We start from the raw sequence: 13,230 nt of genomic DNA on the forward strand, positions 1-13,230 counted from the left end.
TGCGGCAACACATGCTCATTACCACACACACACAAACACCAACAAAAAACAAACTCTTTTGTTGTGAAAAATGTCTCCACATCATCTCTCGTCAATGAATTTCTTTCTTGGCGCGTTGCTGCCGACGTTAGATGTCTGTGTTGTCGGCGTCAGTCTCGAGCTCTCCACGTGGCTAGCGCGCGCTCAACGCACTGCAAAGACCTTCTCCCCCTCAGCACCAACTGCCCCCTTCTGAAAAAAAACCCACGTTAAGGTGTTAAAAAAATCATGTCGGTGCATTCTTCTCCACCAGCTTCAGTTGTTGTTTCGTTTGTGCTCACTCAACCGTGTCAAGTGCTTACGTCACAGTCTGCGTGTGCCAAGCCCAGCACGAGACGGCACGTGCGAACACGCAGAGCGTTAGGGTCACTGTCAGCAAGGAAGTGTTCTTCGCACGTGGTGACCTCCAGCGACTGAATGCTCAGGGATCATAGTCGGCATGAACCAACATTTTTTTTAAAGGTTTACACAGGCTGTCAATTCTAGCAGACAAAAAATTATCTAATTGGTTACAAGCAGAGATCGGTCGAGTTGTTTCCAACATCAAAGGGGCCTTTTTGCAATTTGTCCGCATCGAAAATTAAAAAAAAAAAATCCTAAAGTTTTTATTTGATTGAAATGTATTTCTATGCAATACGAGCCGCCTGGAGCCCATTGTCGTCCGTTGGCAAGGTCCGCGGCCCCAGATATGGATAATTGATAGTTGAGTGGTTCGGTCTGTGTGTGACGCACGGTTATGTCTGCGTGCGGTCCCGGGTATACAATTATCTATCCCGCCCCGTCATTGCAGACAATCAATGAGACGGGTGAGCATAGCTCATATAATCATCCAGTCTCTTAAAATTTGTGACACGATGTGGCAGTCTCTCTCTACAAGCCCGCAGTATGAAACTCTGGCAGTTTCCTCACACCCGTAATTACCCAGTCTCGATGTGATCACCCAGATGTTACAAACTCACAACACCATCCCCCAGTCTCCACGGACTCGCGATGTAATCAGCCAGTCTCCACTCACGAAATGATCAGCCAGTCTCCACACTCACGAAATGATCAGCCAGTCTCCACTCACCAAATGATCAGCCAGTCTCCACAGACTCGCGGAGATAATCTACACATTCGTCACGTGACAGTCGGTCTCCACAGAAGAGCTCGAGACCGGCGCGATCAAGGCCAGGCAAAAACGTTGGAGATGACAGCCGCTTCGCCTGATGCACCTCACGTGCCAGCAGTTCCAGAACTATCGATCATCTGGCGAGGACGACGCCGTGTCCTCCTCCTGCCCGCTCCGTGATGGCCGATCCAATCTTCGCACGACGGGCTTTTCGCCAGATAACTCTTCCATGTCCACACAGTTTACGGTCTGGTGTCAATGTGAGGCAGCATGACCACGTGACTGAGACCCTGGCAGACATATTACTTTTAATGGGGAGGGCAGGGGGTGCGGATTGAGAAAGAGGACGGAAAGTTTCAAGCGGACGCATTTTCATTTCGTTATCATCACGTGACGCTGGCATAGTAGTTCTTTTGATTTACACGAGAGTAAGATCGATTGATTGATATTTTGGACGGTAGATACGATACACCGCACACACACACACACATTCACCTGCCTTGAAAAGTGTCAGATATGAGAATCCTGTCTAGAGGGTAACGTTCGCGAGCGTTCGGTGTCCATACACTCTCGTTCTTTCGTGGTTTGGATTATTGAAGCCCCTGTAGCAGCTCCCTCCCCTCTCCCAAACACATACCACGCCGCCATGTTGATACCCAACTCGGTTCCTGCCGTAGTGGATTCCAGGGTTTGTGCGATAACCATCATTCGCCAATGTTCTCTTCCATCTACAGCCGCGCCTGGCTCTTCCTCCATTTTATTTCCACAAAAATTCAATAACAGAAACTTGGTGGGGTGTTGTTGTTTTGTGGCGGGGTGGCGGGTTGGGAGATGTTCCGCAAAGAAATATATTAGGACTGTACTCACTTATATTGCATGCACCTGCAACCACAGCTGATTGAGAAGAGCAAGTTGAAAGAGTTGGATTGCATTGGCTGGGACTGGAGCCAGAGAAGCCTTTAATAACAGGGTGAGGGTGGGTCAGCGTTTGAAAACAGCAGAGCTTTGTGTGGCGGGGATGGTTGGACAATACCTATTATCTGAGGCGAACAGATAGTGCACTTACTTAAAATAACCCCCTTCACAATGTTCCTTCACCCTTTACAACCCTGCACTTGTTCAGAGAGAGAGAAGGCTTCCTGGATGGGAGGGTCTCGAGAGGAATGGCGGTGATGATTCGTCAGATGAGCTACCTCCACATTTTACAGGGCATGTCGGTACTTCAGCTGCTCGCTGACATCATACTCATTTACCTGTGCAACACCTGGCTGGGGCTCCGGATGAGAAGTAGCTCTTGTCAGTATTCCATAAAGTGTAAAGCAATACTCTAAACCCATGCTTGCTCAGCCATTGAGTGGAATCATTCAACCGATGTACGGTATGTTTCCACTTGTTTTCACCTGTTGTCCACGATGTCGACAGTTAACACTGCTATGTTCTTGTTTTTTTTACATTTTATTGCATAATGTATAGATACACAAAAAGCAAACAGAATGCGTATACACACAAGGCAACCCAGTCACCCAAGAGCATATTCATTAAAAAAAAAAAAAAAAAAAAAACCTGGTCATGACATCCGCCAACGGCTTCACAACAACAATACTCAACATACACCATTACTACCCCAAGATCATTAATTTAAAAATCTGGCAAGCTCACCTATTCGTTCTCATCACCCCCCGCCCAAAAAAAAAAAAAAATCACAAGGGAGATGATGCTAACGCTCCAAACACTAAACTAGTTTGTTGTACCTGTTGTACATGCTGTACATGTTGTAGATGTTGTATACGAGGCACGGATAGTTTCATGCATTCCTACAACTTGTAAATTGTGAATGTCGGGATAAGACACCTGAGCTTGTTCTTAAGTTTTGCATCAATAGAAGTATGTTGTGGACGAAGAAGAATTATTTTATTACTTTGGTTTAGCAGAGTGTGTTCATCCTAAAGAGAGAGAGAGCTTAAGAGGTTTTGGAATTAATCTCTCTTCTTGAATTTAGAAAAAAATTAGTCTGGGGGTTTATATTATCATCTGCAAGAATCGTCATTCTATAAAAACAAAAAACAAAACAAAAACAAAACAAAAAAAAAAAAAAAAAAAAAAATGTGTAGGAGAATGGGAAACGAGTTCCGGAAAAGAAAATTTTAGAACTACGAATACCTTTGAAAAATCATGGCAATTTTTGTTTCAAAGTGCAGTAAAAGCAGTAGTTTTAGCAATGATAATGATGATAGCGTGATGATGGTGGTGGTCGTCGTCGTTGCATTGAGAATTAGTAGATAATAAGGCGAGTTGAGAAGATGATCTGCTTCCCAGCAAAAATGAAGAACGAAAAAAAAATGGTTTATCTCATTTCACTCAAAGCTGCAGTTGTTGTTCTCTGTTTTCAGTCTGTGGCACTGTGTGTGCTGTTTGGCTGTGTCCCTGATGGTGTTAGCTTAACTATGCATTGAAGCCAGAAGTTGACCCAAGTGTTCAATATTGTAACAGTGACTCACCTGCTTGAAGCCTCCCTGCCCAGTGTGCTTAACCGCTTGACTGGTACCTGACTCCTCTAATGCTTAGGTGTGGAGTCTCGTCATGCTCACCCTGTAGTAGACAACCGGCGTGCGGGGGAGATACCACGAACTCTCTACCTTCACCCTTTGACCTGCACGCCAAGCACTAACAAACTCCTCCGTCTGTAGAGGCGGCCCCCTCGTGTTGGCGTGTCCCTCCTCCTGTGTTGTGTGGGTGACCTCATCGTAAACTGTTCACCATCTGTTGTGTCCAAGACTATTGACATAACCCCGGGTGAAGGGAAACCACCTTAGAAGGCTGCTGCTGTTGTTGACCTGTCGTCCAAGTTTCTCTCTGCATCTTCGAGCTGTAAGCCTGCCTGTCCTCCTGCCTTTCCCCCTCCTCCAGCGATTGCATCTGCTCGCTCTTGACTCTGATGCCTTTTTGGTACATCCCCTCATCACACCCGTCTGTCTCCCTGTGATGTCGCTCCAACCTCTCCAACTCTCCACTGTGTGCCGAGTGCTCGGCGAGCTCCTGTCTGTACCCTCACAGTGACCTTGACCCTACACTTGCTTATCTGCCATTATGTTTATTAGCTCCGGCTCCAGTCAAGGAGGCAGCGAGGGCCACGGACCGACCTTGAGCGCCCATGGATCGTCGCACAGCTTCCGCCAGCATCACCCCTACAGCAGCAGCAGCCACCACCACCATCACGGCCACACCAAGGACGCGCTCGGTCACAGCGACCGGCAGCGCAGGAAAGAGTCTCCCTCTGGCGGTGGGGACCTGGCCGCAACATCCACCTCGCCATCCTCCCTCGCCAACCAGCAGCAGCAGTTGTCGGCGCCCGAGGCGGGCGCTGTAGTCCGGCAGTCTTCCTTCCGCAAGCAGCGCCCGGCCGGGGAAGGTCCCAAGCTGGAGGTCAAAATTGCGCCTGACCCCATCATCTCCACCATTCCTCCCTCCACGCCGCCAGGCCAGACCATCATGCATCGCTCTCCGCTTCGGCAGCACGACCTGCTGACCTCGGCACCTCTCGCCATGGACGTGGACAACGGCGACATTACGGATGTCGTGGACGGAGGAGGCGGTGGCGACAACGACGGGACGCTGAGGGTGATGGGGCGCTTTCCGGGTGGGGGCCGCTACTACCCCGTGGACTACCCGGTGGAAGGCGGCCGTTACGTGCCACCGGACCCGTACGCCATCGAGCGCTCGCGCCGAGGTCGCAAACGCGTCATCCTTAACGTGGGCGGGGTCAAGCATGAAGTCCTGTGGCGCACGTTGGAGCGCATGCCTCACACGCGGCTGGGCAAGCTGCGCGAGTGCTGCTCCCACGAATCGCTGATGGACCTTTGCGATGACTACTCGCTGGCCGACAACGAGTATTTCTTTGACCGCCACCCGCGATCTTTCGCCTCCATCCTCAACTTCTACCGCACGGGCAAGCTCCACCTGGTGGAGGAAATGTGTGTCTTGTCGTTCAGTGAGGACCTCGAGTACTGGGGCATCGACGAGCTGTACCTGGAGTCGTGCTGCCAGCACAAGTACCATCAAAAGAAGGAACACGTGTACGAGGAGATCCGGAAGGAGGCTGAGAGCATCCGACAGCGAGACGAGGATGACTTCGGCACAGGCTACTGCGCGCGCTGGCGGCAGAAAGTCTGGGATTTACTCGAGAAACCCACCACCTCCATGGCAGCCAGGGTGAGTCCATTCCTATCCGTTTTCTTCGGTTTTTTCTTTGCTTAGAACTTTCTCGTCTCACTTTAGTAGATGTCCGCATTCTTCATTTACAAGCAGGTCGTCTTAGTACCCAGGGTACATTACTAGATTTTTTCTGAAAAACTCTTTACAACCAGTAGATAAACTATTTTAGTCGAACTGTGTCAACAGATCCTTATTATGAACTCACATGAATTCGTGAAAAAATAAAGAAGCAAATGAACTTTGCATTAAAAAAAAATTCGCGTAGGAATATTTTAAACAAACGACCGTAGATACGTAGAAAGAACATACAGAACTGCTTATCGTTAACAGACAGGGGAAAAAATAACTGTCAAATTTAATTTTTCAGTTTGAAAGTAAATAAATACAATGTAGTTTACATCTACTTGAAAAAAATGAATATATCGTGTTTCATTAAAAAAAGAAATAAACAAGATAAATCTGATATTACATACATTTTAAAAAAAATTTGATCTTTATGTTAGTATCATAAATACATTTGGAAAAGCATAAAGAAGTCCAAGCAGCAGTTGTAAACTATAAATGACAGGTCAAGAAATCAAGATTTGGTTTGTATTCGTCAGTAGAACACACTTTTCTTTCTTGCTTATTTATTTTTATAATGAAAATGTTTGTTATAGTTATTGAATCATCGAATGTTTATAGTAAAGCTTATTTAGCAGTGGTCTAAAAAAAAGAGAAAAAAAAACTACTAACAATGTAACAGCAACAAAAGGAGAGAGACTTGGCAACACACGAAATGTTCTCTGCTTATGTGGTTGGTCTGGTGTGTTTCTTTTTCCAGCGTGTCCCCTAATTTCAATTTTGCATCATTATTCAAGTTTGTATATTGATTAAAGCACGCAGAGATATTAGCACGCCTTGCTGTCTTATTGTAAATATTGTGTTTAGGTGATTAAAAAGTGATACATATTAACATACTCACCTTGCTTTAACCCTCGAAAGATGATTGCCATTGTCTGGAACGATCCACTGAACATTAGCATGCTTGCTGTTCAGTATAAAGGAGCCTAGTTGAAGCACTGTAGAGAGTGTTTAGAACAATAATACGTTTGCTTGCACGTAGATAGGCCACATACTTATTGCATGACTAGACAGCAACCACTTACTTTCATCGGTTTTTCATTTCAGATTTTTGGCCACTTTTTCAGAAGCATACTGATTATTTAGGCACATAGTCTCTAGTACACCTGGACAAAATCCTCCATGTCCAACTTTTTCAAACTATTTGGCCACTGGCATGTCATGTTTCATGTTGCCCGCTTTTTAACACAAAAATATTTGTGGTAGAGAAGTATGCTACGAATATAGCAGCGTAGTTTGAGGTGAATAGAATCTCCTGATTTTTGTTTGCAACTACGGCACGCACGACTTTTGTAGCACTTCACTGAATGCTTACTTACCTTTAGCTTATTCTTGAATGCAAAGTTTTTTTTCCCGGTAATGGGGTAGGTAACTACACATTCTGGATCCTATGTTTCCTTGCTTACTGATAAGCATTGGGGTGTTGGACTTTGTGGGATCCTCACTAGTCCATCTTCTTCTGCAGAAGGACCTGGGAGTCCATCGCCATATCAATTAAAATGCATGTGCATGAACTATGCCTTACTGGGTTGTGTTATTTGTAGTCCTTTCTGGAACCGATACAGTTTGCGTCCAAAATTCTTTGAAATAAAACCAAAACTCGTTTCCAATGGCAACGACACTTAAAGCTCTATGAAGTGAATGTATAACCAATATAAACACATCTACAAGCCCCTCGTTTCCAATCTTCATTTAGTTGTGTTGCGACAACCTGACCTATGTACACGTGGATGAAATCATTTTTCTCTTTGCCGATGTTTCTACTTTTTGCCTCTGAGTGTATTTTTAATTTTCCTTCTACCTCTCCCTAATCTCTCCTCCCAGCCAGCTTATACCTGACTTTATTTCATATTTATATTCTTTCTTTCTTCTATCTGTGTCTGTCTGTTTTCTAGCTTTCAACTTTTTTTCATTCTGAACCTGCAAGTAACCGTCCGATGAACTTTTGCTGGTGTCGGGTTCGGCAGCATACCATCGTCATGTCGAGGGGAGGGCGACACCGCTCGCACCAAGTATGGCACGGTGTAGTTCACGAGACCGACTGCGCGTGACTCTCAGGTGCGCGCGGGGAGCTAACACATCCACGCAAACACCTGCTTGCACGTGCACAAACATGCAGGCTGCCTAATAGTGAACACGCCGGGGGTGGATGCTGCTGAGGTGATTACCACCGGCTCCGAGCCTCGCTCTCGTCAGGGGGCAAAGTGCAGCGCTCAGATGAGCTTCTCTTGACCTTCGTGACCTCTTGCCACGGCGCTGGGATATGTAAGCCGGGAGTGAGATGAGGTCAACATGCGTAAGTGGAGTCGTCTGTTGGAACTCGTCTGCTTCATGATACTAAATAGTTACTGGAGCATCTCGGTACCACACTTTCGCTAGTACCTGACTGTGCTTGAACACCTGGAAAGCAATTAACTGTTATTGACACACGTGTACTACAGCGCGTGCGCTTTGGACCAAGAATAAAATTCAACATTCTAATAAATAAAGTCATCGAAACTCTGAAATTAGTATTTCAAGCCAGTTAGCTATCATCAAAAGATCTTTTGTTGTAGCAATGTATGCAAAAGTATTATGTTTAAAGCACATTTTCGAGAAATTGTCCTTCATTATTGATTTAAAGCAAAAATGCATATCAAGTTAGTGACCCTCTTGACCCCGAGGCTTGAACCACGCAAATACGTTTGCTTGATCTCTGTCAAAAGAAAAGTGAAATTTTCGTTTTCAGAAGATTTTTTTATTCTCATTGATCTCTTCCGCACTTTCATCCTGTGTCCTCAGATCGTTGACATCTGCTGTACGACTTCTGCACTGGCTTCATAAATGATGTGCGAAAAAATTAAAAACAAAAAAAAAAACAAACAAAAAAAAAAAACCCAAGCAAACAACTTATTTCATGCCGTCAGCAGCGTCAGCATATTTCAAGTCTGAGCTATATTTAGCATCCAACGAAAGGCTTCTACGGTTTAGATGCCCGTATGCACGTTTGACAGAAAATAACCTGGTGAAAGCCTTCAGCGACTTGGAGGTTGCTGGAAGTGAAACTATGTCGTAAATTGTAATTATTATATTTACAGATTGTGGGTAGGAAGGATTCTAGAATAGCTTACTAATAGTTACTAATTATGATGTGTTCTAGAAAAAATACATTATTATAAATAACGCCCTCGTTAAGGAAGGAAGATGTTGAAATAATGTAGGTGCTAAGTAGTTTCTTAGGGAGGTTCAGAAAATCTTTGTCAATCGGAGTCTTCGTCCTAAAAATAAATGTTGGATAATAAATTTGGTATTTCCGGCAGCAGCTTGTGAGCGTCGTGGCTGTATGACTGCAGCTAATTATAGCCAGAGAAACCAGGTTGTGACTTTATCTTAAGGGTCTTGATCGTCTTGGTCATCATCATCATCAATCATCAATCAATCATCAATCAATCAATCAATCAATCAAATCATCATCATCATCATCATCATCATTCGTCATGTTTGATTGTTTTTTATTTTGAAACACGACATCTGTAAAAGTCGCTTCTGGAAAATAATTTTTCTGTTGACGAGAGCTGATGTGTGTGTGAGACAATGCGAGACAATTCTCAGCCTCGGCGACAAAGCCTGTGTCCATGCGGGTGTCTGCAGCAGTGACAATGAAGTGCCGGCGGCGGGTAGCGTGACGCACTGCGGTTTGCGTGCAGCTGGAGGCCTGCGTCCGCCTGGAGGATGCACGCGCCTGATACTGCATGCTGCATGCAGCAAGCCGATGTCTGGTGTCGTCTGCATGCAGCATTTCTGCTCCCATTCTTCGCCTGTTTATTTTGGGAACAAATGGCAAAACACCAAGTGTAGTAGGTCACCTCCTTGCTACGAGAAGCTGCGGAGTTGAAGATGTCGGAGTAAGAGTCAGAAATGTTCAAGAACTGTCCTAAGAGTGCACAAAAATATTTACATTTCTCTTTTCATTTTCTCGAGCGCATTTTTAGAAAAGTGGGTTAGATGATTTCTATTGAAATGACTGCTGTTGATGACAATGATTTGAAAAATGTATTGGTGTAACATTCTGAAGACAGCGAAATGAGCGATGACGTGTCAGCATATATCCCACGCTATGGGAGACCCGGATGTCATTTCGTTTCTTCTGAAGGCTGGCCTGAAAAAATAAACCTAGTGACCGAGAAAAAAAAAATGTCTTGCGTGTGGGGGTTTTCAACTTCTTTCCCCTCCCCCTAACATTGTATATCCACTGGAGGAGCTGTGGGGACTGATGGTCAGACCCGACACGCGATGGAGGACCGGGTGGTGTGGAATCAACAGGCCTGGGAGTCGCAGGCTGCGGGAGGGTGCGGGGTACACTGCAGCCACTCGCCTGTCCTCGCATGAAGGGGTCGGATCGAACGATGCCTGGGCGGGGAAATAAAAACCAACATCGCCGCGAGCTGATGGGTGGAAGGCAGGAACCTCTGAGTAAGAAGAGAAACGAAACGAAGAGCCGCAGACCCTTCTCCCCTTCCAAGGGACACACACATAAGTATATACCATTTACAAAAAAATAAATAAACCATCATTCTACTTGAGATGATGAAGGAATCCATGTCAGTATAAAGGGAGATTATGAAGCTATTGCGACCATTCCTCCAAGAACCCCTTTTTTTGGTTACGGAGGTGAGTTGGCAGGGAAGGATATCATGAGAAAAGATAACTCAACGAGCTGTTCCAGATCGAAATGAAAGCAAGAGAGAAAACAGAAAAAAAGCGGTAAAAGCGTAGATAAGGTGATGGGCCCGCTACAAGAGAATGGAAAAGGGAGGTAACTGAAAACATGAAGACGGTGGAGCTGTCTTCAAAAACGTCCAGGAGAATGTTTATCGAGCGATTTCTGGTGCAAACTGGTTTGAACCAAGTCCAACAGGGCTCCTGGTTTTTCCGTCCTCTTTTCTTATGGCCGCTCTTGGCCTCTGATGACATCTGTAAACCCGTAGCCATCGATTTTACCCCCCGCAGCGACACTTCTCTTGCCTCCTTCTGCGCATGCGTAGTAGGTAAACTGTTCCAAACTATGTCGAGAGGAGCCCGCGAGTGGCACTTTCGCCATCTTGGACAGACGAGGTGGCGATGCTGGAACGACCTGTCGCGTGCTGCCTCGGTGTTAGGGTCAGGGATGGAGATACAGCACGTGCACAACCGACATTGTCCTCGGTTGGCGTCACGCGCGTTGGCGCCATCTTCCATAGATATATCATTTTTTTTTCTTTTGATGGGGTTTGACCCTATACCAACAACAAGGACTATATCACAGCAAAGCAGTCTGTAAACAATTGCAGTAAACAGAGAAAGCACACATCAACAGCTTGTTGTTGGACATCAACAGTAATAACAAAAACATTTTTTTAAATGTGTAGTCATATATTCTGTAAATATATCTGGACTAGAAGCCAAATTAACTGGACATCGGACTACACACTTCGATACCTATTGACATTTTAGTACCTCATCGCCTCTAACAGAGCTGCAATCCAAGAATACGAACCTTTAAACGGAGTTAATATTAAAAAATGGAATTGAAATCCGGTAGCAACAATTGATAGATGATGTTTTGTGTGATAGGGGGATCTCTGGAAAGAGGAAAGGCGCATTGGGCAGGAAGAGTATATACTCTGTGAGATATTATGTCCAGAAACCCTCTCCACAAAAGAGTTTTCGTGCAGTGCTTCTGGTTGATGCAGACTTATCTTTGTATTGCCAGCAATAATTTTCCTGGAATTGATGGTAATACAGTTGTTAAGTCTGGCCGCCATGCACTGGAGGATCAAGATGTGGAAAACAACCGCAAAGGGCAAAAAAATGTCAGGCGCTGTAAATGTCACTTTGCCAATAACCGTTGGGTAATGAAATAATGATTCCAGCCTCCCAGAGTTTAGCTGCAGCTCGTGTGGCATTCATTTTGCTTTCAAAACATTTTCCTCAGTCATGGGTTCTGACCATTCGGTGTGCTTGCACAGAGTTTGTGGGGTTCTGGGGATGTTTTCAGCTTTCCTCCTTTTTTAAAAATCTGAGTGTAGTTTTTTTTTGGTGGTTTTTGTCAAGCGTTGAGAGAAGGAAGGGAGGGGAAGGGGTTGAACAGAGAGGGAGGGGATGAGCAGATTGACTTTAAAAACGATTTTTAAAGCCGGGTGTTCGTCATGGTTTTTGGACACAGAGGGTGACTGCATGGGTGGACTTGGTTCCGATATTTTTATTGGACTATAATAATAATAACAACAATAATAAAGAAAAGATTTCAAGCTTCTGAAGGTCTCTCTCTGTTTCTCTCTCTCTCTCTCACACTTTCTCTCACTCATTCATTCTCTGGGTATATATATATATACGAGAGAGATTACAACAGGGTCGTCCAAGTGTGATTGTAACTCTACTCTAAGGTTTATGTTTATTGGAACTCACGGTTTTTACCATGCCTGAGGCTAAAGGGAAATAATTGATCAGCAGAGCTGGTGGGTTGACGGTTGGTGGTGGTGGGGGGATCTTCACTTGTGAGAGGAGGTAAGCGACAGTCTCTTCTCTTCATAGCATGTCCTCACATATGGCAAGCTTCACAGAAACCGAGAGCTTTCAGTAGGAGAGCACAGCCACTAAAACACTTGGTAGCTCGGCTGTTCTCGGAGACTTTGTCCACTCACCTAGGGCAGTTAAAGACCTTAACGGACCTGGAAATGTTTGTCTTCATGATCCAAGATTAGCTGCTGTACCGACAATGATGTGTGAGTACATATCATACCCATATAACTGATCTTAGTTAACACACTCACATACAGGATTCCTTGCAGAGAAGACACCAGCATTGTGTTAATTATGCACCCAATTTTAATACTGCTACACTACTGCAGTGGCTACTGATGATCATCGTCATCGTCGTCGTCCTCATAACAGTTCTATAAATTCTGACCGATAACTGTAATTTGTGGGGGAATTGATTCTGTTTGACATAGCAGTCGCCATCTTTAATTAATCTTGCCTTCCAGCTCGATCGCTTTTAGACCTCCATTCCTGAAACAGAGGGTGAAAAATGTTGATAGTTACCAAGGAGCCGGTGGTTGCTGTTTGCTGTGGACTCCAATAATGGAGGAAAAGCCTGGCGGTCTCGGTAACATCAAATTTGCAGTGAGGGAGGCAAGGATTTTTTTTTTCGATGTGGGAAAGGGGAGGTGGGAAGTTTGAATCGAGAATAAATTGTTATTCCCTTTCTTCACTCCCCTGTCTTCCTGTTCCTTCCCATGCCACCTTTCCCTCCAATATCGAAATTGTTTACAAGCTTTCCTTGATTTGCGAAGGCTGTGAAGGACTGTGTGATGACATGAATTGTGAACTTCTTGGAGTAATTTTGACTGTCTTTTATTTTTTTTTCCCTGTATATCAATATTTAAAGGTTTCTCAGATGCCTTTTGGGTCCTGATGACAAACCCCTTCCTTGGACAGTCAACAGGGAGAATGAGGGCTGTGGTGTGTGGTGTTGCGGTGGTGTGGTTCTAGACACCAGCGACAAGGGAGAGGAGGGCGCTGTTGTAGAATAGTGCAGCTGCACACTTACAGTATTCTTGAAAAGTCTTGTTCTTCTTGTTAGTCTATTGGAATACTAAGCAGAAGGTAGTCGGGAGAGGGACTAAAGCACTTTCTCTGTCGACAGTGATGGGTGCTTGATTCAGTTAACAGAGAAAGTATTCGAAAAAAAGGACTTAGGATCCCTAATCTTTCGATGTTCAGGT

The 13,230-nt window shown here is 45.0% G+C and overlaps 1 protein-coding gene across 1 annotated transcript in view; it reads left to right on the plus strand.

Moving 5' to 3' along the window:
- The window catches only part of LOC112574399, a 142,468-nt gene that overhangs the window by 91,436 nt on the left and 37,802 nt on the right, over nt 1–13,230 (plus strand). The window contains 1 exon segment of the mRNA XM_025255453.1: nt 4,249–5,359. Coding sequence (XP_025111238.1) covers nt 4,249–5,359 — 1,111 coding nt within the window.

Source organism: Pomacea canaliculata, linkage group LG10 (assembly GCF_003073045.1).
Source record: "Pomacea canaliculata isolate SZHN2017 linkage group LG10, ASM307304v1, whole genome shotgun sequence".
Taxonomy (NCBI): domain Eukaryota; kingdom Metazoa; phylum Mollusca; class Gastropoda; order Architaenioglossa; family Ampullariidae; genus Pomacea; species Pomacea canaliculata.